We start from the raw sequence: 27,578 nt of genomic DNA, 5'->3' as shown, positions 1-27,578 counted from the left end.
CTGCCTCGCTCCCCCCATTCCATCACTTAGCACCCCATCCTTCCACCTCGGGCCTCCCTGCAGTGAGCTGGAAGATGTGAGCTGGCTAGCTCAGCATCTTCCCCAACCTGACAGTGGATATAGAACCAATTTCAGGCCTCATGGGCCATTCCTTACACTCTCTTTCAGCCTGAAGTGGAAAGGGGAATGCCAGCCACATCACAGGTGTGAGCCCTGAGATAAAGGCTGGTTTAAGACACAGAGACAGAAATAGGATGCTCTGTGTATAGATGTGGGTACCTCTCCTTGAGAAGAATGGAGGGAAGGTGCAATTAAGGATAAGGAGGGTTGGGGAATCCCTGGGTGGCTCAGCGGTTTAGCGCCACCTTCGGCCTGGGGCGAGATCCTGGAGTTCCAGGATCGAGTCCTGAATCGGGCTCCCTGCATGGAGCCTGCTTCTCCCCTGCCTGTGTCTCTGCCTCTCTCTCTCTCTCTCATGAATAAATAAAACCTTTAAAAAAATTTAAAAAAGAAAAAAGGATAAGGAGGGGAGAGGAAGTTGCTCATTAAGTCCTCTGGCACAGGTAGCTTCTTTCCTAAATGTGTCTCAAGGTACATGTGAATAAAAAAAAAAAAAAAAAAAAAAAAAAAAAAAGGTACATGTGAATGTGCATGAAAGGGGGCCTGGGGCACTAGTGGGCAGCTTTGCATACATGTTTGCCCCACGGTCTGAGTATCTGTGGCTGGGCCCACTGGAAAACAGAGGTATCCTAAAATCTCTTTGCCTTCTCTGTGTCTTTGCATTGTTTTTAGGTTTATTTACTAAGTATTCTCTATACCCAACATGGGGCTCAAACTCACAACCCCAAGATCAAGAATCACATGATAAAAAAGAAAAAAAAAAAGTCACATGCTCTTCCAACTGAGCCAGCCAGACACTCGGGTGTCTTTGCTTGCTTGTTTTTTTTATTTAATTTATTTGAGAGAGAGAACATGTGAGGAAGCAAGGCCTGATCCCATGACCCTGAGATCATGACCTGAACCAAAATTAAGGGTCAGTCCCTCAACTGGTTGAGCCACCCAGGCACCCTGTGTTTGCGTTTTTAATAATTATTATTTTGGGGCAGCCCGGGGGGCTCAGCGGTTTAGCACCGCCTTCAGCCCAGAGCCTTATCCTGGAGACTGGGATCGAGTCCCACGTCGGGGCTCCCTGCATGGAGCCTGCTTCTCCCTCTGCCTGTGTCTCTGCCTCTCTCTATGTGTGTGTCTCTCATGAATAAATAAGTAAAAAAATCTTTAAAAAATTATTATTTTTGTCAGCTCTATAACCTCATACTTCAGTATTTTATAGGTATCATTGAGGAAGAATTCGGAAGGAAGCACTAGAGTGCTTTCCTCTAAGGAATGGGATTGGGGTCTGCACTCACTTTCCACTGAGTACTCTCTTGCTCCATTTGATTTTTTTGTCCTCTATCTGTGTTATTTTTCTAACAAAAGGAAGGGAAAATCCTTGTCATTACCAGTGAACAATGGTGTGTTTGCCAGCCTCCCTGAAGATCCTGCTTCTATCAGCCTACTCTGGGACTGAGCAGATTACAAAGTGCTGGCAAACGTCACTTCTCATCCGAATCCATTCATACATTCTACAAATGTTTGATAAGTATGTGCCAGGCACAGTTTTAGAAGCTAGGGCTACAGCAGTGAACAAAACAGACAAAAGTTCCTGCCCTCCTGGGGGCTTACATTCCACCGGGTATAGAAAGACAAACAACAGAATTAATCAATAGGGTAGGGAGGACAAAAGGTGAGGCAGGGGAGGGCAAGAGAGAGTCCTGGCAACGGGAGGCTTGCCGAGCCGTAGAGGAAAGCCGGGGAGGGTGACCCGGGCGGACTCGGAAGAGGCGAGGGAGGGCCGCACGGAGCTACCTGGGAGAAAAGGGCTCCAAGCTACAGCGAACGCTAAGGGCCTGGCCAGCAGGCTTGAGGGCGGCCGGGAAAGCCAGCGTGGCTGCAGGAAGGGGAGAGCAGCCCGAGGTGGGGCGAGGGAGCCAAGTCAGCAGAGGATGCCCTTGCGTCCAGCTGAGGTGCGGGAGGCCCCGGGCCGAGGCGAGCACCAGCGGGTGCGGCGGCGCGGCCAGCGGTAGCGCCCACGTCGCGGAGGAGGTGGGGTCCCGGCCGCGCGGTCGTCGGCGTCCGCTCGCCCCCTCCCGCGGGAGCCGCCCGCCGCCTCCCCGGGGCGGTCCCGGGCCGGCCGGGTCACGTGGCCGCGAGCGGGCGCCTCCAGGCGCGGGGAGGAGGGGCGGCGGCGGCGGGGATGGCGGGGATGGCGGCGGCGGCGGCCGGAGCGCGGGAGCGCAGGGAGCCGGGCCAGCCGGGCCAGCCGGGCCAGCCGGGCCGCCGAGCGCTGTACTTCTGCGGGAGCATCCGCGGCGGCCGCGAGGACCGGGCGCTGTACGGGAGGATCGTGTCGCGGCTGCGGCGCTTCGGGGCGGTGCTCACGGAGCACGTGGCGGCCGCCGAGCTGGGCGCGCGCGGTGAGGCTGGTGGCGGGGCGCGCGGGGCCGGGGGGGCCGGGGGGGCCGGGGCAGCCCCGCTGCGGGGCCCGGAGCCCGCCTTCCCGCCCGGCCCGGAAGGGGAGCCCGCGCTCGAACCGCAAGGGCCCCAGTGAGCTTGCGGGTGGGAGCCGGGTCTCTGCCTTCAGCTGTTCTCTTAACCTTGATTCTTTCCCGGAGAACTTTCTTCACCTCTTTCCGGGGACGGAGCGGGGAGGAGCAGAACGGGAGCGAATGGGGCTGCTTCAGTTCCCGCCTTGCCCGCAGGCACCTGCTCCCCCACCTAAGGCAGAGCTCATCCTGCCGCTCCTCCCCTCGCGGTCGGGTTGCCGCCCTCTGTTAGACCCGTCGGACCCCAGTTTTCACCACCACCATCTCTCACGCCCTCTCATCAGCCTGTTGCTTTCTGGCTGCTGGGTCTTTCTACAGCATTTGATTGAGGTCAGTTTAAATGATCTTTGTCTTTGACCAAAACTGATCAAAGACCATTAGCTTTGATCAGTTTTGGTCTGGAATCTCCGGGAGTCTTCTGGTTTGAAAGTTGTGCCTAGAATTCCACTTCTGCTCTGGAAACTTTTACGTGCTTTCCCCTAGCCCCAGCAGGAGCAGATCCAGGATTTGTGGGATCTAATGCAATTCTGGGAGACCTTTTGGGGATGCTGGTGAGGCCGGGGTCCAGCACTCTCTGCCAAAAAAGAATTCTTGAAATGTCTTTGGTGCAAAAAGGTGATTCTATTAAAAGCGCAGGGACAGGACCTTTGGGCAGAAAGAGCTGCTGCACTGGGGTTGATTTCATACTTGGGAGTTGGGGGGAGGTAAGGAAAAAGGAAGGTGTCCAAGAAGACTTTTTTAAAAAATTTTTATTTATTTATGATAGTCACACAGAGAGAGAGAGAGAGAGAGGCAGAGACACAGGCAGAGGGAGGAGCAGGCTCCACGCACCGGGAGCCCGACGTGGGATTCGATCCCGGGTCTCCAGGATTGCGCCCTGGGCCAAAGGCAGGCGCTAAACCGCTGCGCCACCCAGGGATCCCTAAAAATTTAAAAAAAATAAAAAAATAAAAAAAAGGGATCCCTGGGTGGCGCAGCGGTTTAGCGCCTGCCTTTGGCCCAGGGCGCAATCCTGGAGACCCGGGATCGAATCCCACGTCGGGCTCCCGGTGCGTGGAGCCTGCTCCTCCCTCTGCCTGTGTCTCTGCCTCTCTCTCTCTCTCTCTCTGTGTGACTATCATAAATAAATAAAAATTAAAAAAAAATTAAAAAAAAATAAATTTTTAAAGAAGACTTTGATAATGCTAAAGATTCTCAAAATACTGGAGGTCTTGCCATTGTCTAGCTAAGGTTGTTTCTCTCTAGCAAAGCATTAATTAACATTACGACCGTTGAGAGTTTCCGGAGGAACGTTACACTCTTCCTGTCTCAAGTATTTGTTAATGGGCTGCAGGTTATAAGGACATTTAAATTTTACCTACATTTCCTTCTACCTTTGTTTCCCACGTCACTGTGGAGGGAGGGTGATGTCAGGGCTCCAGAAAATTGAGTTAGGGTTCTCTGGAAGTCAGGTTATTGAGAATGCTTTTTTTCTTGTAAATCATTAAGACATTGGTAAGCCGATGGAGGCTCATGTCCTAGAGCACTGTGATCTATATTAGTTAACTGATTTTCCCCTTCCCTGAGTTTTAGGGTGGCCAGGAGTGCCTGAAGAATGTCCCACATACCCCACGGGGGGGGGGGGGGGGCGGGTTGCAAAATGTCAGCTTGTGCTTAGTCCTCAGCTGGCTTTCAGCTCCCTCATCAGGTGACATCACAAAACAAAATTGCTAGGGCGTTGGAAAGGGCCTGTGGGGCTCACAATCCCCTGGAGAGCTCATGGAGTAGTATATCGAGCTCTCCCTGACACTGGCACCCACCAAAGCTTGAGAGCCACCCCGGCTCTGGTTGTTCATCCTTTCTTTGTGCGGGCGGTCTCTTGCTCCTGGTCATTTCCACGCCCCCCCCCCCACCCCCCACCTCCCCCCACCCCACCCCCCGTGCACTGGGAGGCTATCGCTGCTCCTCTTGGTCTCTGATCCTTCACCAACAGACAGGCATAGTTAGTCCTTCTCATAATCTCATCCGTTATCACTCATCTGGCCTTAATCACAGAAGCCTCCTGGATCCTAGAATTTTTCTTGTGGCGATTCCATTTCATCCTTTTCCTGGAACGTTAGCCTTGGGTGGGTCCTTGGAAGTCATCTAGCATGCCTCCCTCCCTCCTTCCCTGAGCAGGGTAAATATGGGGGTGGCGAGGGCAGAGGAGAGGTACTGAGTGCTAAGGCCGAGGCAGGGGCTTGGCCTTGACCAGCTTTTTCTCTTCCGCAGGGGAAGAGGCTGCTGGGGGCGACAGGTTCATCTACGAGCGGGACCTGGCTTGGCTGCAGCAGGCAGATGGTGAGCAGCTCCCCCTCCTACCCACAAACTCCCCTGGGAGTTTGGCACTATACTAGAGTCCCTGGACGAAGTCCATCCCGGGAAGGAAAGTGCCCTCCTCACCACACCCCGCCTCTTGTCATCTCTTCCTTAACAAGCCCCAGATACTGAGCCATGGTCTCTTCCTTCTTCCCAGTGGTGGTGGCAGAAGTGACCCAGCCATCGTTGGGCGTGGGCTATGAGCTGGGCCAGGCCATGGCCCTCAATAAGCGGATCTTGTGCCTCTTCCGTCCGCAGTCTGGCCGAGGTGAGCACTCCAAGCCCTGGATGGCCCCTCCTTCCACCGCAGCTTTCTGCAGACCCAGCCCTCAGCAACTTCCCAGGGCAGGGGTGGGGGCTCTGAGTATTGTGCCCACCTCTAAACAGGACAGGGAAGGAAGTGGAGAGGGGGAGTATGGATGGAAAGCACCTTCGCCTTCCGCCCTTGCAGTGCTTTCAGCCATGATCCGGGGAGCGGCAGACGGCTCAAGGTTCCAGGTGTTGGACTATGAAGAGGGCCAGGTGGAGGCCATGCTGGATCAATACTTTGAGGCTGACCCTCCCTAGCAGGTGGCTGCCTCCCCTGACCCAACTGCTTGCCTTAGCCCCACTTTGTTAATTCTTCTAATCCCAGACTCTTAGTACCCTTCCTACCTCATAGCCCCAGTACCAAATTAAAAGGATGTTTAAAATTCTGACCATGTCTCTACGAGTGGTGGGCGGGAGGGACAGGTCTTCAGGAATATCCTTGCTTTTCCTGCTTCACTTCAAGATGTAGAGAGACCCTTTAGCGTTCTGTAGGCCTCCAAGGCCTTCCTAATGCCCTCAGACTCCTGCCAGGAACATTCAAGAGTTAGGAGGAAGGCTGCCTGGGGGCAGGGGGGTGGCCATTTCTGACTCCTCTGATGCTGGGCCGGGTCTGGGGCAAGCGGGCAGGACTATGCCTGGCTTGGGCCACATGCACCTGCATTTCCTTTTGTCAGCTTAGGTCAGACGGGTCTGCTCTGGGCCTTCTCTGAGAACACAAGAGTCTAGAGGTCTAAGGAAAAAGTGAGCACCTGGGTGGCTCAGTGGTTGAGCACCTGCCTTTGGCTCAGGTCGTGATCCCAGGATCCTGGGATCCAGTCCCATGTGGGCTCCCTGTGTGGAGCCTGCTTCTCCCTCTACCTGTGTCTCTGCCTCTTTCTCTGTGTCTCTCATGAATGAATAAAAAAATAAATCTTTAAAAAAAAAAAAGGGAAAAAGTGAATAATGAGTATTGGGGCTATGCAGAGGGAATGGGAAGTTGATGCTAGCCTTGGGGGATGCAGCTGAGCAGCCTGCTTCCAGTGAAGTATGTGAAAAAAGAAAGTTTATTCAGTAAACAGAAGGTACTGCAGACACTGGGAATTGCCTCCCCCAATGACCCAGTGACCTCACCCCCTTGGCCCCCAGGACTCAGGGTGGCTGGGGTGCTCCCTGTGTCCTGCCCCTCAGTCGTAGGCCTCATCATCATCATCCTCGTCACCAAAGAAGAAAGTGTCTCGGTCCAGGTTCTCAGATTCCTCATCATAGGAAAAGCTGTCATTGTCCAACTCCTCATCAAACTCGTCCTGCTGCCACTCGGGCACATCATCCTCATCGTCTTCCTCCTCCTCATCATCCACCTCCAGCCCAGAGGAGCCCTGGGACCTAGGGAGGGAGGGAGCCCCACTCAGCCTCAGCGAGGCCTGGCGCCTCCCACACCCCGCAGTGGCTCCGCCACCCTACTCACTGGCTGCCGGGCACGTTGGAGCCTTTCGCCTCTCGGGCCTCTAAAGGTGGGCTCTGCAGGCCAACCCGGAAGTCCTGGCAAGGAGATGTGGGAAGGAGGAGAGTAGCTGATAGGGGCAGAGGTGTCCAGCATTCCTTCTCCCAGCCTTCTCTGAGGGCTGACTAGGTGCAGGGCCCCTGGCAGTTATGTTCCCGCCTCCTCCCCTACCTCATCCCAGGACTCCACACACCTGTGCCTCCGTGCACCTTACCTCAGGCAGCCTCCAGGGACACAGGTGTGGCGGTGAGGCATGCCACCCTCCCCTGCCTCCGGAGCTAACTGCGTTCTGCCCCTGTCTGCCCCAGTTATTTACTCCTCTGTGAGCTTCCTGAGGGCAGGACTCTCCTAGTTTAGGCACACTATCAGTGTCCTAGAGCTGGGAAGAACTCTCAACTTCCCAGTTGAGAAGTATGAAAAAGTTCCCCCAAGTGATTCTGATGAGCAAGGCTCTGGGCAGATACCCTTGATCTGGCAATTTTGTCAGGTGGCCAAGTGGCAGAGCTCCACCCCATCCAGCAGGCTGGCCTAGGAGCTGGGGTGCGCACCCAGGTCTCCAAACACCCATTCCATCCTTGCTGCCTTTCCTTTTGGATCCTCCGCCCAGGGCAGGGGCCATGCCGGGCCCAGGAGGCCCAGGGGCGGGCGGCACACCTGGGTAGAATGCTGCAGGATAGCCAGCAGTCTCTCCTGGATCCTCCGGAGCAGCTCCAGGCCCGTGCTGAGGCAGTCGGCACGCAGGAGGCGCAGGGAGGAGGCCAGGTCTCGGCACCGCAGCAGCGTCTCCTCTGCAGAGGGGGCAGGGCACAGGGGCTTCCTCCCTTCTTTCGTTCTTTCCAACAAACACCTACTGAACATCTACCAAGTTCTACCAACACCTACCAGGCACGGTTCTAGATCTTCATTCTCATGGGGACTACATCCTAACGGAGGAGGGGATGGGGTAAATCAAACAAGTCAGGTGAAGGCCTGTGCCCTTAGGCACCTTCTGGCATATACCATGTTCCTTCATACATGAATGGTTAAAGGCCAGTAGTAACAGAGCTGTGCAGAATGAGGACAGTGCAGGGGGAGCTGGGGTGGGGGTGCTGTCTTGCCCCCTGCTTGCTGGGATGGGATGCTGAGTGGGTGGGTAGGCAAGAGAAAGGACTGACAGACAAGGGGCCGGGCCTCACCCAGGAGGATCTGCAGGGCATTGGTGTGCAGCTCCAGGTTCTCGGTCTGCTGCTCCACCACGTCCATGTGCTCCGTGTCCTGGTTGTAGAAGCTGTACACGCAGGCATAGGCCAGCACCTGTGGGAGCCCAAGTTGCTGGGCCTCTGCGCTCCTCCCTCCTGCTCCCTCATTCGCCCCATGCCTGCAGCTTGGAGGAAAGCAGCACAGGCCCCCAGCCCACTGTCACCTTGCGTGCCTGCTCTAATCCCCGGCAGGCGTCACTGAGAAAGGCGAAGGATTTGGGTGGTGGCACCTCGTGGATGGCAGACACACGGTTCCGGAGGCTCACGGCGAACTCCTGTGTGGAGCCGGTGGGAGTGGGGGATCAGCACCGCATGCAGCCCTTCCTCCCCCCCCCCCCCCCACTCACAACGGCACAGCACCCACCCAAACTCAGATCTTTCACCCGTGCCCAGCCATCTACCCCAGCCCTCTGACCTCCGCACCCAAGCAACCATTTCCTCCCTGCTCACCCGGGCCTGGTGATGGAAAGTACACCTCTCATTATAGTCCTGAAACCGCTTCTCCTGGCGAGCTGCTTTGCTTACCTGGAAAGGACAAGTCGGGAGGGCTCTTGGGTGCCCTGCATGCAGGCCTTCCAACTCTTTACCCAGACCTTTTCATTTAATCCTGACTGTGAAGTAGGTCACATTATTCTCCCTTTCTACAGGTGAGGCTGCCGAGGCGTAGGCAAGTAAACTGGCCCAAAGCCACATATTAAGCAGTGGTGCCAGGCTAGGATGCACAGCATGTGCTCTGCTCTGGCCTGGTGCCTCCTGAGAATGCAGAGACCTCCCAGGACAGAAGTCCCAGCACCTGTAGGCTCAAGTGGCTTCTGTCTTCACACTGAGCCCCTATCCCAGCAGCTGTTTGGCTGCTCAGGACACAGAGCCCTCTCTGCCCAGGGCCTAGAACAGCATCCCGTCCTGGCTGCCCTTGGGCCTCCCGGACCGTTACCATGGCAGAGCAGTTGTAGTAGTCTTTGTGATTTGGCTTCCAGGACTTGAGGCAGCGCCAGCAAAATCCGTGGTTGCATTTGGCACAGGTCATGCTATGGAAGGAAGGTGGCTGGTCAGAGGGCTCCTGCCTCTGGCTGGGGCCACACGAGGACACCTGGATGAGGCCTGGATGCCCCACTGAACCTGTCCTGGCCCCTCCAGGCCCTGAGAGTCTGTTTAACCTTACCCATCCCTAGTGAGCACCCCCTTGCTTCTGAGCCCCATACAGTACAGATTTAGAAGCAGGGGAAGGAGCATTAAGTTGCAGGAGTCACTGGAGGGTACCACAGCAGGGGTGGTTCAGTAACTGCCCTCCTTTGCTCAGCTCTTTGGTAAGCCCCATGGACCCTCCCTACGGCCAGGCCTTGCACCCTCTCCCATGCCCTCTGACCCCACCAATGCCCGCAGTACCCCCTCTTACTGCAGACACCCCTCGTTCTTCTCAATGGGAGCCTGGCAGCTGGGACAGCGCTTGGAGATGAGTTTGGCTAGGTGCTTGCTCTGGGCCTCCACGCTCATACCGTCGTAGTAGCCACCATCGTCAACCCACTGGGACATGTGGCCACAGCTGGCAGGGTAGTGTGCCTACAGCAGAGGGGGTGGTAAGGACATGGCTGAGCCCTGGGCAAGGGCAGCACTGTGGGTATGCAAGAGAGGGAGGTCACGTGTGGAGGGCTGCAGGAGGAGGAACAGAGCTCAACCAAGTGGCAGAGGCAGAAAGTGTGTATATGTGTGTATGTCCGAGAGTGCATACGTGCGTGTGTGTGTGTGTGTGGGGGGTGGGTATGTATATGGAGAGAAGGGTGCTGGCAAGGGAGGGGTGTAGCCCTTGCTACAAGGGAGCAGGGCTGGACAGGTACCCACCTCAGGGAAACTACAGTTGAAACAGGAGGCCCAGCCACACTTGGAGCAGGTGGTCCCACAGCCCAGGCCTTGGCGGCACAAGATACGGTCACAGCCCTGGGGGTTGGTGCACCAGGTCAGGTTGGAGCAGCTCTCTACATAGCCACGCAGGAGAGCCTTCTCGTACTGTGGGGACGTAGACAAAGGTGCCATTAGGTGAGGGCATGGCTCTTTGAGATGCCCACCCTCCATAACCACACCCCTTCCTGCCTCCCCCAGCATTGGTGAGTCCACTCCCTGGGGCCTGCCCCTCTGGCTGCACACCATAGACTCCCGCAGGAAGGGGCTACCTTGGAGATGACATCTGGCGAAGAGACAATGGCCCGGATGAAGGCTCCAGTGGGCTGCGCGCGGCAGTCGGCAATGGGGCAGGTGCAGTTCAACACAAGGTTCTGCTCAATCCGAGTTGTCAGATACTCATTCCAGCAAGACTAAAGGGGAAAGGAGGAGCTGCTGAGCAGCAGTGGGGGAGCAGCACAGGACAAGGGTGCCCCGGGGAACTAACTCAGCACCATCCCCGATAACACGGAAAGCCGCAGACAAGCCTGCTCTGGAGCAACCTCAAAACTGATCCTAACCTTTCTGGCTTCATGGGGTTTCCTGGGATTGGCTCAATTCTCACAGGGGCTTTCGGGAATGTGTGGGTCAGGGTAGTGGCTTCATTTTAGTTGTTGCTGGGGTGGACGTGGGAGGAATGGATAAGAGAATCAAAAAGGAGATGATTCAAGTTCTTAGAAAGGTTTAGAGAAAGTGAGATCAGAGAGGAAGGAGGCCTGGGGCAGGGGGTCGCCTTTTCCCTGCTGGGGGGCTGGCCTTGGACACTGTGCACACTGCTGTGGCCTGTTCTTCCAGCATCCATTTGCACAACTGGCTCCTTGATGCTCCCCTCTCCCCAGACTCAGCCTCTTCTCCACAAAACAGCCTCCTTCCCCACCGCATCCCCATAATCCCAGTCACCGGTGCTCGAAGCTTCACATCTGGCAGGTCCTCTTCTAGCACCCACATGCCACCCTACACCAGGCCCTTAGCCCCTCATGCTGTAGGAGCTTGTCCTTGTAAAGGTCTTCCTATGAGGTCTTCCTTTCCCGATCCCTCCTCCATGCAGTCCTCTTGCTTTAGGCATAATCAGCAGCCCAACTGTCCTAAAATACTCCATTAATGACTCCTTTCCTTCACACTGCCAACCGACTGCAGAGCTTGCCAAGATGATGCATCTAGACCCTGGGAGAGTCTGTATCTGTGGTACCAAAGCTCCAGGGTACATGAAAAGTGCCTTACTGTACTATTTTTACTCAAAGGAAAGCACTACACATGACAAAACAAAACCCTCTTTCAGGTAAATTGAGAAGCTTAATGCAGAATTCCTGGATTTTGGAGATAAGACAGGAAAATGCTAATAATTCAGACTGCACACTTGCAAGCACACAGGTGTGACAGGGTCCCTTACAGCCAAGAGGCCAAAGGTGGGCCCCTCAGTTTGGAACCCATCCCACTCCCCTGAGGAACCCCTCTGCTGTGGGCTTGCTGGAGCTTCTGTCCAGCCCACCTGCAATGCTGTCTCCAGCCTGCATTCCCCTCCTGCCTCTGCCAACCTTGCCTATCACTCAAGGCTCACGTGCAAAAGCCTCCTTTGACAGTCTGAAACCCCAGGATTTCCCTTCTCCGAGTTATCTTGCATTTCATTGTGCTACTTGGCTGTGACTCATTCATAGGCTCCTCCTTGGCTGAGACTTGTCCACTGAGCCTGTTTTCCCATCTCCTTGTCTCTACAACACTACAGGGGGATCTGTTACAGCTCTTCCCCTGCAGGATGCTAGCCAGGCCTCTCCACTTAATTCCAAACTCCCCTGTCCAGTCATGCACGGATGTCCAACAAGCAGCTCAAGCTTCACATGGCCAGAACAGACTGAATTTCCCTTCAAAAACCTGCCCTCAGGATGCCTGGGTGGCTCAGCAGTTGAGTGTCTGCCTTTGGTTCAGGGCATGATCCCGGGGTCCCAAGATTGAGTCCCATGTCAGGCTCTCTGCATGGAGCCTGCTTCTCTCTCTGCCTATGTCTCTGAGTCTATGTGTCTCTCATGAATAAATAAATAAAATCCTAAACAAACAAACAAACACACACACACCTGCCCTCTGCAAGAAGGCTCAGCCCCCAACATCTTGCCCAACTCAACAGAAGATGACACATCTCATCCAGCCAGATCCCCAGGTCCGAAACTCAGGAAGTATCCCTGATTCCCTTGTTCTTTTTTTTTTTTAATTTTTTTAATTTTTTAATTTTTTAATTTTTATTTATTTATGATAGTTACAGAGAGAGAGAGAGAGAGGCAGAGACACAGGCAGAGGGAGAAGCAGGCTCCATGCACCGGGAGCCCGATGTGGGATTCAATTCTGGGTCTCCAGGATCGCGCCCTAGGCCAAAGGCAGGCGCCAAACCGCTGCGCCACCTAGGGATCCCTGATTCCCTTGTTCTAAGTCCCCACATTGGCTCTGCCAAGCCCCATCAGCTTGGCCTCCTGATGTACCCCAATCTGTCTACTTCTCTCTTCGCTGCTGACCCTGGGTCAAATTCCCACCACCTCCTCCCTCTTTGTACAACAATGTCCTAAAGGGTGCCCCTGCTTCCATGCTTGACTTGCCCAAGCCTAAGCTTTTCTTCCATAAGCAGTGAATCTTTTCAAAAATATAAATCAGATCCTATCACTCCCCTGCCCCTGCTTAACCTTACTATGGCTTTGCATAAAGTCAAGCCCACTGTCTGCCAATCCCAAACAACCCAACTGAGCCCCTGTCACCCCACAAATCTGTCCCTCTGCTATCCCATCATGTCACTGTGCTTCAGAGCTCAGCATTTTTAAGATTTTACTTATTTATTCATGAGAGTCACACAACGAGAGGCAGAGACATAGGCAGAGGGAGAAGCAGGCTCTCTGAGAGGAGCCTGATGCTAGACTTGATCCCAGGACCCCGGGATCACGCTCTGAGCTGAAGGCAGACGCTCAACCACTGAGCCAACCAGGTGCCCCTAGCTCAGATTCTTTGCACTTGCTGTCCCCTCTGTGTGCTATGCTCTCCCCCCAGAGAATCACCTCCTCAGGATGACCTTCCTGGACCTCCTCAATCTCAAGTCCCTCACAGGCCCCTCACCCCAGGCCCTTCCTAGGACATGACCCTGCTGTGTCTTCTTCCCACACTTGTCATAGGAAGGTGAGGGAGGGCCCTGGAGCAAAATTGCCAAAGGTGACTTCTCTTCCTGGGTGCCTCCATCTGTCTCCAGTAAAATGGGGACAGTAGAAAAATCTACCTCATACAACTACCACGGAAATTAAGCAAGATAATGTGTGTATAATAGCGGAATGGCCCAGGGGCACCTGGTTGGCTCAGGGTGGTGGCCTCATTTTAATTGTTGCTGGGATGGACATGGAAGGAATGGGTAAGAGAATCAAGAAAAAGGAGATGATTCAAGTTCTAAGAAAGGTTTAGAGAAAGTGAGAAGATCAGAGAGGGAGGAGGCCTGGGGCAGGGGGTCGTGTGAGAAGAGTAACTGCAAGCTGAGCAAAAGGGAAGGAGGAAAGGTAGACAGTCACAGACATGCACGCACGCATGCACACCAAAGCTCATGCCCCAGATCACCCACCCCTGCGCAGAGATGGGGTGGGAAGGCGCTTACACCATTTCTTTTCATTTTTATATTCACTGAGAATATATGGTAAGTGATCATGTTCTGAGATAAAGAGACTTGGTGATACGGAAACCATAAACCTACTGTCATCACCAAGTAAATAACAATACTTATTTATGAAGTGCCTTGATGTATATTTTACATGTATGCATTATCTACCTATTGTTCTTGAACTTGGCTGAACCCTGGAATCATCTGAGTTTTTAAAACTCCAGATGCTTAGGGCATCTGGGTTGCATAGTCGGTTAAGCGTCCAACCCTTTGTTTTGGCTCAGGTCATGATCTCAGGGTCATGTGATCAAGCCCCACATTGGGCTCTGCGCTCAGCATGGAGTCTGCTTGTCCCTCCCCACCATTCTCTCTTTCTCTCAAATAAATAAAATCTTAAAAAAATAAAAATTTAGGGATCCTTGGGTGGCTCAGTGGTTTAGAGCCTGCCTTTGGCTCAGGGCATGATCCTGGAGTCCTAGGATTGAGTCCCATGTCAGGCTCCCTACATGGGGCCTGCTTCTCCCTCTGCCTGTGTCTCTGCCCCCCTCTCTCTCTCTCTGTGTAGTCTCTCATGAATAAATAAATAAAATATTTTTAAAAATAAAAAATAAAAATAAAAATAAATCAAAATTTTAAAAATGGAAAAAGAAATAAAATAAAGCTCCACATGCCTGGGTTTCACCTTGAGATTTTGATTTAATCAGTCTGGGTTACAGTTGAGCAGGATGATTCTTTTTTCTTTTTTTTTTTTTTTAAGGTGGGGGAAGAGGCAGAGAGAGAATCCCAGACTCCATGCCTAGCATGGAGCCCAATGTGGGGCTCTATCTCACAACCCTGAGATCATGACCTGAGCCAAAATCAAGTGCTGGATGCTCAACTGACTGAGCCACCCAGGCAATTGGAACATAAGGATTTTTATTTTTACTTATTTTCATTTTTTAGATTTTAATTATTTATGTGAGAGAGAGAGCATGGGCAAGGGGAAAGGACAGAGGGAAGGGGAAAAGCATATTCCTGGCTGAGCAGGGAGCCCGACATGGGGCTCAATCCTAGGACCCTGAGGTGAAGGTAGATGCTTAACTGACTGAGCCACCCAGGTGCCCTGCATGAGGATTTTTAAAAGCTTCCAGTGATTATAATATGCAGCAAAGTTTTAGAACCACTGATACATATTGCTGGATCCTAACAACCACTCCTTGGAGTGTGTTGAGGCTGGTGGCACCACTTACAGATGACAAAACTGGTTTCAGAGGGACTAAGAGGTTTGTCCGACATTGCCCAGGCTGGGAAATGGCAGTGGTGGAGTACAACCCCAGGCCTGCCAAGGAATTGTGTTTAAGGTGGAAAGCCAAGGGCAGGAGAGAAGCAGATGGGCCTCACCTTACAGCAGTAGTGCATGCAGCAGAGAGAGGGCAAGTCTTCGTCGGGCTCCAGTGGGCTGACACAGACAGGGCAATGGTCAGGACGTGCAGGGGCAGCCTGGGCCTGGGGTACACATAGCCCGGCTGCCAGCAACAGTGGCTCGGGGTTATCACTGTAGCTCTGCAGCAGCTGTTCAGCACCCCAGTGGGAGTGAGCCAAAAGGTGCTGAGCCACATCTGGCTCTAGGTTCAGGGTCTCCTGCACCTGCCGTACCGTCTGCTCCATCAACCCTTCTACCTCCTGGGGGCTCATGGTGCGGCCTGCAGGCAGCTGGAGAGATGCCAGGGCAGCTACAGCTTCTGGGCTTGAGGTGAGAGAAGAGGCAGCAATCAGACTCCCTGCACTGCTAATCCACCAAATGAACCCCACCTTGGCCCTCAGCTCCCCACTTGTGCACCCGTGTGTGTGCTTAACCGACCTAATGATAACCACCTAAATCTATGGTCAGAGCACTGCTCTCCACAGAAGCACCTGTAAGTAAGGGGTGAGGCTGCCTGTCATAGAGATTTGGGGCACTCCAGGAATCTGGTGGGCAGGGATCAGGACACTAACTGACCCGCAAGGGATAGGATAATCCCTCTGTAAACCCCACCCCCAACACCAGCCATTCATCTGGTGAGAAACAGGAATCTACAGCCTTACTACTCAAAGTATGGGCCAAGGACCAGCAGCGTAAGTATCACAGGGAAGCTCTACCGCATCAGGATCTGCATTTTAATGAGATCCCCACGTGATGTGTATGCAAGTGATTCCTCTAGAGAACTCACTTTACACCCAGGGCAAGTGGCAGGCATAAAAATGGTGCTATAACAACTTCTGGTGAACTGGATGTGATGTAAACAGTTTTTTTTTGGGGGGGGGGGCAGCTAATTAGAGGGATCCTATGACATATTCCTCTGTAGAGCAGGCTTCTTGGAAACTAGAGTTAGCACATTCCACTGAGCAGAGTGTGTCATTAGCACTCAATACATATCTGTGTGATATTTCATTTTTGCTTTGAATGAGAGAGATCTATCTATACAGGAGCTTATGTGTCCCGGTCCCTTGCCTAAGAGCTGGCTCGAGGAGGGGAGGGTGGGGACAGCCAGACCTGTGATTAGGAAGGCAGCGAAGGGGGTGACGGTGCTAATTGGGGGGGATGAGGACTAGTGGAGAAACCAGAGAGGCAGGGAAAATGGGGTGAGACAATGAAAGAAATGAAACATTTTTCCATGGAAGGGCCTGACTTTGGCATGAAAACTCCTCCTGTGTCACTGCAGGGCCATCTGTCCTGAGGAACCTGTCCCTCCCGCCTGGCTTGAAGCCCTTGCAGCAGGGGGACAGAACAGAGGATGGCTACCTAGGCTTGGAAGTCTTGGTGGTCTGGTTGCCACAGAAGGGGACTTCGGCCTGACCCCGGCAAGGCCCCGTAGGCTCTGGGGTGGCATACATCAGGATTTGGGGCCGGTCATCGCGCCGTTCCACGTAGCCCTGGCCCAGGAGATGCAGGATACAAGAGAGGACATCTGTGCTGGTACAGGCCACACCTCCCACCACAGTGCGGCCCAGGCTTCCGGGGGGATTTGGACCCTTCTGCCAGGCCTCCAGCACCTGGATGGGAGAAGAGGCAATAGGCTGGCCACTTTTACCTAGAGGAGCTAGCCTGCCTGGATTCAAGGCTCAGCTCCCCCACCTTCTAGCTGTGTGACTATGGGTAAGTTACTGACTCTCATACCTCACTTTTCTTATCTGTCAATGGGAATACGGTAATAACACATAATAATAATAGCACCACCATTACCTATCCCAGAAGATCGCTGTGAGGATTAAATGACTTAATCATGCAAACTCTTGGAATAGGGTCTGGCACATGGTGAACACTCATGTCTTATCTCTACTTTCTGTCTAACTAAGTGCCCTGTCAGGAAGGGAAAACTCAGAACGAAATGTCACTCTATGAGGTCTCATACTGAGAGAGTTTACCTTCCTTTGTGATGATCCCTGGTGCTAAGCCCCAACCCTGAGCCTGACTCTCTCCCTCCCCTAACTTCATGGTCCCCTCTGCCTACCAGACAAACCAGCTGATCAATATGGAGGCCCTTTTCCCCATGGGCTTTGAGAATACGGACAAGAAGACAGCTCAAGAGGTTCCTCTTCTGTTCCAGAGTTCGGCCCTCATCCTTCTCTACATTCAGGTATGTCTGGGGAGGAATCAGCCACAGGGCCTCCCCACGGTGCTGGGGCCCAGGTGTCCGAAGCCGCAGCACACCTGGAACTCACTCCCAGTCAGCACCCAAGGAGGGGGAGGGAAAGGTGAGTGGCGGCAAAGGGGACCCCCTTCATTCCCAACCCTGCACCCACCATGAGGGCCCCACTCTCTAGGAGCATGAGCCCAGCCCAGCCCCCATGGACCTACCCCTATGTGGAAGGTCCTGACCCTCACGCAGGGTCAAAGGGCCATTCTCAGAGGTGAGGGGCAAAAGTGCCTGGAGCAGTAGCTCTGGGGTGAGGTCAGAATTCTTCAGCAGGGTCTCTACAGACACCTCCTGGTGAAGAGGAACAGGGCCAGTTAGGAGTAGATAACAGGGGAAAGGAAAATAAGAGCGGGGGGTGGGAGGATAGAAGAAGGCACAGAGTTTGGGAGAACAGTGACAGGTAGGGGGCAGAGAAGACAGAGGCTAAGGAGCAGAGGCACCTCTGTCTTATTGAAATACAGCAGCAGCCACATCTGCACGGTGGACACGTGCAGAGTCTGGTCCCCAAACCGCAGCTCGGCCCGGCCCAGCCACGTCCACTGCAGCCGCCGATGTGGTCCCATGTCCAGGACTGGATGATTCTGACCTGGGAAAGTGCGAAGGAGAAGAGGAGAGACACAGAGCAGGAGAAACGAGGAGTTAGAGGCTGATACCAGGGTGTACCATCAGTCAAGCTTTGTTCCTGCTAATCTCTGGGGTGGGGGGGGTAGTGACTTGTCAGAAGTGACTTGTCAAGCCCCCAGAGCTTAGCCTCCTCTGTGTCTGCCTCCGTGGTGAGCCACACGTATCTGGAGCCCACCCTCTGCCTCGCCCTGCACAAGGCAGGCTCCATGAAAGAAACACCAGAGAGGAGAGACTCGGGAGCTGGCAGTTTTAAAGACCCCCTAGGCTGCATCTCTTCCTCCTCCGTGTCACAGCTCAGGCAAGGTGAGCCTGGATGTTCACACATACTAGAAAGCAAGGATGCTGTCAAAGGCAGAGACTATAACAAAAGGAGCCTATCTGAGAGGTGCTCTCTGGCCAAAAACAGGACCGTCTGAACATCAAGAAAATAATACCTGTGCTGGACTGAAACACATGAAATGTTTTAAAGTCCATGAGTTCATAATGACATATTTTTTAAAAAAAGACCTCATTCATTATCTTTGGAAGATGCTAGAGAATAAACACATTATTTTGAAAACTCGTTAAAAATAAGGGAGAGGGGATCCCTGGGTGGCGCAGCAGTTTGGCGCCTGCCTTTGGCCCAGGGCGCGATCCTGGAGACCCGGGATCGATTCCCACGTCGGGCTCCTGGTGCATGGAGCCTGCTTCTCCCTCTGCCTGTGTCTCTGCCTCTCTCTCTCTCTCTCTCTCTCTATGTGACTATCATAAATAAATAAATAAGAAAATTAAAAAAAAAATAAGGGAGAGGAGGAGAGAATCAAGCCTGTCCTGTATAAAAACAGTACTTCAGGTAACCAAAAAGTTGCCAAGAGGAAGTTTCTCTTTATAGAGAAAACATTCCAGCTAATATATGAAGAAGGTATGACAAAACTAGAAAGGCACTAGTTTGTAGGCCCGGATGAAATGACAGAGCTAAGCAATGATAATGAATGACTGCTTAATGAAAAGCTGATGGGAAACTATATATAATGGAAATATCAGACTTGCAACATCAAAATCCACTGATCCATCTTAAAACAGCACAGAGAGAGAGAGGTGGATGTAATATGCCTCTTGATGGAAGTACACAATACCACCTATGAAGTGCTCTTGCTCAAGAAATCAGACCCAAGTTGGAATAAATTTCTGTATCTAAGTATCTGTTTTCAGGAAATGAAAGAGCCAGAGGAACAGGCTAGAGGATACCATGTGGATATGGTCAGCAAAATCTGGCCTGTGGACAACTCTGCAGCAAACAACCTAGTTTCCTCCATGAACAATTGCAATGGGGCAAAACGGAAAGCAGAACCTATTAATTAAAGGAGATGAAAGAAATAGCTCAATCAAATGCAGGTGTGGGCTTGGTTGGGCTCCCCATTCAACAAAAAACTAATTTTGAAAACTTGAGAAAATGGGGAGAATACGAACACTTTACTGTTTGATGTTAGGAATTATTATTAATATTTCAAACTTTGGTCACTTTAGTGTCCTTGCTTTTTTTTAAATTTAATTTATTATTATTTTTTTAGTGTCCTTGCTTTTAAAAAGAGAATCCTTATCTTTTAAATTTGAGAGGTAGGGAACGTGGGTGGGGGTACAGGAGAAATGAGATTGGCCATGAATTTACCCACATTGGTACACTGGAGTTAATTTTGCCTACTTTTGTGTACATCAAAAATTTATCATAATAAAAAAAAATTTTAATGAGGTTGAAAGTAAGCCATTCTCAAAAACTGATAAAAATTTCCACCAATACTAGAGACTTCTAAAGGAGATTGGAGATCTCCTTTAGAAAGGAGATTGAGGGGTGGCCCAGTGGTTTAGCGCTACCTTTGGCTGGGGTCGTGATCCTGGAGACCTGGGATCGAGTCCCACATCAGGCTCCCTACATGGAGCCTGCTTCTTCCTCTACCTGTCTCTCTCTCTCTCTCTCTCTGTGTCTCTATGAATAAATAAATGGGAAAGGGAAAGGGAAAGGGAAAGGAGGAAGGAGATTGAGGGGATCCCGGGTGGCTCAGCGGGTTAGCACCGCCTTCAGCCCAGGGCGTGATCCTGGAGTCCCAGGATTGAGTCCCACGTCGGGCTCCCTGAATAGAACCTGCTTCTCCCTCTGCCTGTGTCTCTGCCTCTCTGCTCTCTGTGTTTCTCATGAATAAATAAATAATTTAAAAAAAAAAAGGAGATTGAACTCAGAAAGAAGGATCAAGAGACATCAGGATTAGTGACAGAAGCAACCAGTATGATAGCAAATCTAAACATCAACTGAATAAGACAATAATAATAATAATGACTCTTTGGGAGGTAGAAAAAAAAGATAATCCTAAAATATCAAACAACACTAATAATTAAGATGGGAGTGAGAGCTGGAGTTAAGATTTTCTTTTTTTAATTTTTATTTTTATTTTTTTAAAGATTTTATTTATTTATTCATGAGAGACAGACAGAGAGAGAGGCAGAGACACAGGCAGAGGGAGAAGCAGGCTCCATGCAGGGAGCCTGACGCGGGACTCGATTCCAGGTCTCCAGGATCAGGCCCTGGGCTGAAGGTGGCGCTAAACCACTGAGCCACCGGGGCTGCCGCCTTCTTTATTTTTTTATTTTTTTATTTTTTTTAAAGATTTTATTCATTTACTCGTGAGAGAGACAGAGAGAGAGGCAGAGACATAGGCAGAGGGAGAAGCAGGCTCCCTGCAGGGAACCCAGTGTGGGACTCGATCCCGGATCCCGGGATCATGCTCTGAGCCAAAGGCAGATGCCCAGCCCCTAAGCCACCCAGGCATCCTAGTTAAGATTTTCTATGGTCCTTTTATTGTTCAGGAAGGTGGGAAAGTGATATTAACAAGTCAAACATACAGGTTAAAAACATAAGGGTAACCAACTACAGAATGCGTGGCTTCCAAAACTGGTAGGGACAAAAAAAGGAATTAAAAAAAATCAACTCAGGGGCACCTGGGTGGCTCAGTGGTTGAGTGACTGCCTTTGGCTCAGGTCATGATCCAGGGGCCCTGGGATCAAATCCCACATCAGGATCCCTGCAGGGAGCCTGCTTTTCCCTCTGCCTGTCTCTGCCTCTCTCTGTCTCTCATGAATAAATAAATAAATTCTCAAAAAAAAAAAAAAATCAATCCAAAAGAAGAGGGAAAAAATGCACAAAAACCCAAGGTAGAAACATATCTATAAAGGTGTTCTATTTATTATTTTTTTAACTGTACATGTTTTATATATTCTTTTTTAATATATATTCTTTTGTATATATGAAATAACTAAAATTTAAAATTATAAGAAGGGTAAACTAAAAGGTAAGAGCGTAGCAATAACAACCAAATATAACATTACTCATAATAATTATAAAGAGGCTAAAATCGACAACTCAAAAGGAGAAATTATTAGGTTGAATAAAAAACACATTCTAAGTATTTACAAGACACATGCCTAAAATAAGAGCATGGTGAAGTTAAAAAGTAAATGATACGGAGGGAAATTCTAATGAGACCAGAATATAGGCATGGTTTCGAAGTATCTCCCCAACAGATTGCTTATTAACAGTGCAAGGGAGAAAATAGTGGGAAATCAAACAAACTCTTGATCAGGTTGTCAAAATTCACATCACAAAAGAGGAGCAGAAGGAAATTGTGTGCTTCTAAATGAAACACACAGAGGACATAATGTTACTTACTTTGGATTCTGACCCAGAATGCATAACCTGACAAATTTTAAAGGAAGAACGTTTAGAAAATTTTAAATGATTATATTCTCCAAAGGTGTCAATGTTGTAAAAGACAAAGAAAGGCTGAGGAATTGTTCCACATTAAGGAGACTAGAGACATAACAACTAAATATAATACATGATTCTAGACTGGATGCTGTCCTAGACTAAAAAATAACAGACATTACGGAATCACTTGACAAAACTGGAATGTGACAAATAGATTAAAGTTATTACACTGGAGTGCCTGGGTGGCTCAGTCAGTACAGTGTCTGCCTTTAGCTCAGGTCATGATCTCAGGGTCCTAGGATGATCCCCACATTGGGCTCCCTGCTCAGCAGGGAGTCTGCTTCTCCCTCTGTCCCTCCCCTGCTCGTGCTTTCTCTCTCTAAAATAAACATCTTTCAAAATAAATAAAGTTATTATACCAAAGTTAAAATTTTGAAACTGATAAATGAACTATTATTATATACAAGAACACTATGATTCTTCAAAAATATATATTCAAATATTTAGAGGCAACGGGCTAGCATATATGCAATTTACTCACACTGGTTCAGGAAAAAAATGTGTGTATGTGTGTGTGTATCCATACATAACATATATACATTTTATTAATGTATATATACACAAAGAGCAAATGATAAAAGCAAATGGGGCAAAGTGTTAACAAAAGGTAAACTTGGATAAAAAGTATATGAGTGTTCTTGGGGTATCTGGGTGGCTCAGTCAGTTAAGTATCTGCCTTTACTCAGATTGCTCAGGGTATGATCTCAGGCTCCCTGTTTAGCGGGGACTTTGCTTCTTCCTCTCCCTCTGCCTCCCTCTGCCCCTCTAGCTCGTGCTCTCTCTCAAATAAATAATATATACTTTTAAAGAGTATGTAAGTGTTCTTTGTATTATTCTTATAATTATTCTGTAAATTTGAAATTATTTCCAAATTAAAAAAAATTTAAATAAAAGGATAACTGAATTGCCCACCTAAAATGGTTAAAATGGAGGGGCACCTGGTTGGTTCAGTTAGTGGAGCACATGACTCTTGATCTCAAGGTTGTAAAGTTCAAGCCTCACATTGGGTGTAGAGATTACTTAAAAATAAAATCTTAAAAAATGGTTAAAATGGCAAATTTTGTTATTCATATTTTAACACAAAAGAAATCTAAAAGAATTATCAGTTTGAGATCCCTGGGTGGCGCAGCGGTTTGGCGCCTGCCTTTGGCCCGGGGCGCGATCCTGGAGACCCGGGATCGAGTCCCACATCAGGCTCCCGGTGCATGGAGCCTGCTTCTCCCTCTGCCTGTGTCTCTGCCTCTCTCTCTCTCTCTCTCTGTGACTATCATAAATAAATTTAAAAAAAATTTAAAAAAATTAAAAAAAAAAAAAAAAAGAATTTCAGTTTCCCCCAACAAAAAGGATAGAAAGAGATACTCTAGAAAAACACTAACAAAGAAAACAGGTATAATATTAACACCAGAAAAAAAAAAAAAAAAAAAAAAAAGACTTTGAGGACACCTGGGTGGCTGAGCAATTAAGCGTCTACCTTTGGCTCAGGGTGTGATCCCGGAATTCAGGGATGAGTCCCACATGGGGCTCCCTGCATGGAGCCTGCTTCTCCCTCTGCCTGTGTCTCTGCCTCTCTCTCTGTGTCTCTCATGAATAAATAAATAAAATCTTTGCAAAAAAAAAAAAAAAACAGACTTTGAGAGAATAAGCTTTACTAGAAAGAAAGATCATTTCATAATAATAAAGTTTAAATTAACTATGAAGATTTTATTTATTTTTTTTTTAATTTTTTTTTTTTTTTTATGATAGTCACAGAGAGAGAGAGAGAGAGAGAGGCAGAGACACAGGCAGAGGGAGAAGCAGGCTCCATGCACTGGGAGCCCGATGTGGGATTCGATCCCGGGTCTCCAGGATCGCGCCCTAGGCCGAAGGCAGGCGCCAAACCGCTGCGCCACCTAGGGATCCCAACTATGAAGATTTTAAACCTGCATAGTCCATTATGGTAGCCATATGTGGCTATTTAAACTGGTTAAAGTAAATAAAATTAAATACTCAATTCCTCAATTGAACTAGTCACATTTCAGCCACAAATGGCCATCATGCCGAAGAATACAGAAAATAACTCTTCCATCACTGTAGAAAGTTCTACTGGACAACACTATTAAATGATTTTAAGTTTTTTTTTTAAAGTAACTTTTTTTTTTTTTTTTAAGATTTTACTTATTTATTCATGAGAGACACACACAGAGAGAGAGGCAGAGACACAAGCAGAGGGAAAAGCAGGCTCCATGCGGGGAGCCTGACGTGGGACTCAATCCCGGGACTCCAGGATCACACCCTGGGCTGAAGGCGGCGTTAAACCGCTGAGCCACCCGGGCTGCCCCTGATTTAAATTTTTTTTTTTTATTTTAAATTTTTATCTAAACTTTATTTTATTTTTTAAAAAGATTTTACTTTTTTACTTATTTACTAGAGAGAGAGAGAGCACGCAAGGTGAGGTGGGGGAGCAGAGGGAGAAGGACAAGCAAATTCTCTACTGAGCATGGAGCCCAACATAGGGCTGGCTGAATCTCATGACCCCAAGATCATGACCTGAGCCAAAAACCAAGAGTCAGATACGTAACTGAGTCTCCCAGATGCCCCTATCTAAACATTTTATTTTTTAGAGAGAGAGAGAGAGAGAGATAACGTGTGAGGAGGGAGGGGCAGAGGGGGAGAGAGAATCTTAAGGCTCAACACCCAGCATGGAGCCCAATGAGGGGCTCAGTCTCACGACCCTGAGATCATGACCTGAGCCAAAATCAAGAGTCAGACATTTAACTGACTGAGCCATCCAGGTGTCCCTAAACTTTCATCTAATATCATAGTCAAAAATATATAAAGCAAAGATGACCTGATGAAAAGTTTAAAAATTCACTATTACAATGACAGATCTTAATATACCTCTCTCAGTAATAGATCAAGCAGACAAAAATGCGTAAGGTTACAGCAGATTTGAACAGTACAATTAACAAAGTCAATTTAGTGGAATGTGCAGAAGCCCGTAACCAGCAGCTGAAGAATACAACATTTTTAATCACACATGGAACCCTTACAAAATCTGACCAGCTAGTAGGCCATAAAGGAGGTCTCAAGACATTGCAAAGATTCAGAATCACAGAAACCACGTTCTTTAGCCACAATGAACCAAAGGGATTGAAATCTAAAACAAAAAGATAACTAAACGAAGAAAAACTGGTTTGGGAATTTTAAAATATACTCCTAAAAAACTAACAGATCAAAGTAGAAATAATAATGGAAACTGGAAAAAAAAAAGAATGGAAACTGGAAAATTCTTAGAACTAAAAACATACTAAATGCTCACACATTGCATAATAAAAACTTAGGCAACATCCCAAATGTCCATCAACAGCAGAAAGGGTAAATATATTCATACAATGGAAAGGAATCAGCAATACAAGGAACAAAATAATGATAAAACTGACAACCTGGGTAGTCCTCACAGACATTACACCCACTGAAAGAAACCTGACACAGAATATATAACCAATTATCCCATTTATATGATGTTCAAATACAGGCAAGAATCTATGGTGATAAAAGGAAGAATAATGGTTTCTCTTGGAAGAGTTTACTAACTAGAAAGCGACATGAAGGAGGAAGTCTTCTGGGGTGCTGGAAATGCTCTAGATGGTGGTTATGGGAGTCTGTGTGTATATAAAATTCATTAAGTCATAATTAAGACTGTACTTTACCAAAAACTAAGTATAACTCACAAAAAACCAATCTTAAGAAAAATCCCACAAAACTCAAACCAAATGCAGCTAAAGCAATGTTGAGAGGAAAAAGAATAGCCTCAAATATTGACTAGGAAAGAAGTCTGAAAAGAGTAAAAATTAGGTAAGCATAGAATTCAAAGTTAAAAAAAGAAAAACAGAACAAATTCATACAAAAGTGAAGGTAATGATGAAAGAAATTAAAAAAGATCTAACCCACTTCTTCCCCCTTCCCTAGGACACTACTGTCCCTAGAGACTATTTTTCTTTATGTCTATGCATTCCTGTCCACAGGTCCTCTTCCTCTTTTCTCCTGCCACCCCAAATCTCACCCCAATCTCCAATTGCCTGTCCCTATCTCCTCACTCTGGCTGTAGAAATTGGAGAAGCGGTCAAGGGCATCACAGAATTCAGTGGGAAGGCACTTTCTGGGATGGTACAGGTAGCAGAGTGGGGAGACCGGCCAGCAGCGTGGTGACAGGACCAATATGGAAACTGTTGGACTCGAATCTTCGATAAATAGTTCTTTCTCAGCCTCTTCATCCTCTGCTTCCTCCTGAGAGACAGAAGGATTTCAAGGGCTCTTGGGCTCCCTTCTTTAGTCTAGTCTTTTGCTCTCCTATTCTCCCACTCATTTCCCTTGCCCTTACCTCTTCTTCTTCCAGGCCCTGTTCCTCCTCATTCTCCTGCTCCAAGAGCAGCTTGTCAAGCCGCTGGAGCTGAAAGAGGTGGAACTGGTGCTGTAGCTCCTCAGAGGTGCTCAGGCTCCGCAGCATCTGCTGGGGGAGGCGGTTGGGGAAGCAGAGGCCAATCTGCTCCAGCACAGCCCCCTCCAGCCAGCTCGAGCCCAAGCTCAGGAGACGATCTGCCATGTAGTGCCTGCAGCACACACAGAGCAGGCGAGCCTCAGTGTGGACGCTGGGCCCGGGTCCTGCCTCCCCCTCCAGAACATAGGTTCCTCTGTTGCAGCAGGCCTGAGTCACAGGCCCTGTCTCCCCTCTTCTTCCCTACTCTCTTTCCACCAGCCATGGCCATCTCCGTATCTTAATCTTTCCTCTTCACTGCCTCCACCCCATCTTCCCTCCAAGATTCAAATCTTCACCCTCTCCAGATTCTAGGCCTCCCCTTCCCTACCTCTCAGACCTGTACTCACTGATAGAAGTGTTCAAAAGTAGTGGCCAACTCTAGGCCAGAAAGGACCATGATGGGCTCCAGGTGCTGCTGAAGCCGCCCCAGCATCTCCACTCCAGTGGCTCCACCAACCAAGCCACCCTGGATCTGCTGGTCGATATGCCTGGCAAACTGCTCACTTATCTGGGGGGGCAACAGAAAGGGGACTGGCCAAGCATGAAGAGGGAGTGGAGCAGTGGAAAGTGGGGAGTGAGAAGAGGTGAAAGACAGAGAAAGAGGAGAGCTCACTTCAGGTAACTGGCTGACTAGGAGGCTGGTGGTACTCACGTGGGCAGCAGTGAGGAAGGACTGCTGTAGCAAGGCACCGGAGAAGCCACTGCGCAGAGCGAGTGTGAAGGCTGCCCGAGGCCCAAAGAGCTCTGAACCTGCTCTCTGCAAGTGCTCATAGAGCTTACAGTAACGAGGCACAAAGTCAGGGGCCCTCCAGGCTGCTGCCAGGAACCTGCTGACCTGAGGAAGGAGGAGAAGTAACAATAGCTGCAGTAGCCTAGCAGCCCCGTTCCGCCTCAGACTACAGCTTCCTTGACTCACCTGCTCCTGCACCACACTCAGCCAGCACTGGGTTATGTTCCTCAGGCTGCTGCTTGGAAGAGCTGGTGAGGGCCCAGGGCTCCGATCCCGGACCTTACTGTTCTTACCGACTGCGGAAACAGGGCAAGGGAAGCGGCTTTGTTTCAGCCCCTGAGTGAACCTAAGGGTCTTGGGTACCGACCTCTGGAAAGGCCCAGAGCAGAGCAGTCGGAAAGAGTAAGATCCAAGATGGGGAGGAGCCAGGTACCACCACTGCCCAGGTTTTTAGCTGAACAGGCCATTGCTGGGACTTACTCGGCCGAGTGGATGGCTCAGGAGAAGGCCCGGGGGGAGGTTCTACATGCACCAGCAAATGACAAAGGCGACGAACTCGAGAGGCAAATGATGCTGCTCGATTCACGGGGTTCTGAGAGCTCTCCCTTTGCTCCAAGTACTGATCCAATAGCCATCCCAGGGAGCTCACCCCTTCTGGATCTAAAAGAAGATAGGTCAGAAACAGGTGATGGGAAATAG

The 27,578-nt window shown here is 49.8% G+C and overlaps 2 protein-coding genes across 9 annotated transcripts in view; one reads left to right on the top strand and one right to left on the bottom strand.

Moving 5' to 3' along the window:
* Positions 1-2,286: 2,286 nt before the first annotated feature.
* DNPH1 (2'-deoxynucleoside 5'-phosphate N-hydrolase 1) lies at positions 2,287-6,156 on the top strand. Of its 2 annotated transcripts, none has more exons than XM_038554137.1 (4): positions 2,287-2,513; positions 4,893-4,961; positions 5,137-5,247; positions 5,431-5,677. In XM_038554137.1, the coding sequence occupies exons 1-4, from the start codon at positions 2,294-2,296 to the stop codon at positions 5,544-5,546; spliced, it is 516 nt and encodes a 171-aa protein (XP_038410065.1). In that variant the 5' UTR covers positions 2,287-2,293; the 3' UTR covers positions 5,547-5,677. The 2 variants fall into 2 exon arrangements, 1 of the variants encoding a protein (XP_038410065.1); XR_005367720.1 differs by lacking the exon at positions 2,287-2,513 and adding an exon at positions 2,737-2,972 and having other exon boundaries at positions 5,431-6,156.
* Positions 6,157-6,313: 157 nt separating this feature from the next.
* CUL9 (cullin 9) overlaps positions 6,314-27,578 on the bottom strand; it is a 39,938-nt gene continuing 18,673 nt past the window's right edge. For 4 of the 7 annotated variants that reach the window (XM_038554129.1, XM_038554130.1, XM_038554131.1 and 1 more), the window contains exons 21-41: positions 27,360-27,539; positions 27,066-27,175; positions 26,802-26,984; positions 26,497-26,657; positions 25,994-26,222; positions 25,710-25,899; positions 17,654-17,799; positions 17,375-17,504; positions 17,028-17,227; positions 16,319-16,569; positions 14,938-15,283; positions 10,175-10,315; positions 9,846-10,010; positions 9,403-9,566; positions 8,941-9,034; positions 8,457-8,531; positions 8,171-8,281; positions 7,944-8,061; positions 7,423-7,556; positions 6,733-6,806; positions 6,314-6,650 (exon numbers count right to left, since the gene is read on the bottom strand). In XM_038554129.1, coding sequence (XP_038410057.1) covers positions 6,452-6,650; positions 6,733-6,806; positions 7,423-7,556; positions 7,944-8,061; positions 8,171-8,281; positions 8,457-8,531; positions 8,941-9,034; positions 9,403-9,566; positions 9,846-10,010; positions 10,175-10,315; positions 14,938-15,283; positions 16,319-16,569; positions 17,028-17,227; positions 17,375-17,504; positions 17,654-17,799; positions 25,710-25,899; positions 25,994-26,222; positions 26,497-26,657; positions 26,802-26,984; positions 27,066-27,175; positions 27,360-27,539 — 3,401 coding nt within the window. In that variant the 3' untranslated portion in view covers positions 6,314-6,451. Of the gene's footprint in view, positions 6,651-6,732; positions 6,807-7,422; positions 7,619-7,943; positions 8,062-8,170; positions 8,282-8,456; positions 8,532-8,940; positions 9,035-9,392; positions 9,567-9,845; positions 10,011-10,174; positions 10,316-14,937; positions 15,284-16,318; positions 16,570-17,027; positions 17,228-17,374; positions 17,505-17,653; positions 17,800-25,709; positions 25,900-25,993; positions 26,223-26,496; positions 26,658-26,801; positions 26,985-27,065; positions 27,176-27,359; positions 27,540-27,578 lie in introns of those variants that run through there. The other 3 variants (XM_038554133.1, XM_038554134.1, XR_005367718.1) reach the window with 3 other exon arrangements.

Source organism: Canis lupus, chromosome 12 (assembly GCF_011100685.1).
Source record: "Canis lupus familiaris isolate Mischka breed German Shepherd chromosome 12, alternate assembly UU_Cfam_GSD_1.0, whole genome shotgun sequence".
NCBI classification, from domain to species: domain Eukaryota; kingdom Metazoa; phylum Chordata; class Mammalia; order Carnivora; family Canidae; genus Canis; species Canis lupus.
The sequence above is the reverse complement of the archived record's forward strand: the minus strand, read 5'-3'. Positions and strand labels throughout refer to the sequence as shown.

Excerpts from the sequence above, each read along its gene's own strand:
- DNPH1 (XM_038554137.1), top strand. The coding sequence starts at position 2,294 with ATGGCGGGGATGGCGGCGGCGGCGGCCGGAGCGCGGGAGCGCAGGGAG. Across the intron at positions 2,514-4,892 it reads CGCCGAGCTGGGCGCGCGCG|GGGAAGAGGCTGCTGGGGGC; the intron begins GTGAGGCTGGTG and ends TCTCTTCCGCAG. Across the intron at positions 5,248-5,430 it reads CCGTCCGCAGTCTGGCCGAG|TGCTTTCAGCCATGATCCGG; the intron begins GTGAGCACTCCA and ends CCGCCCTTGCAG.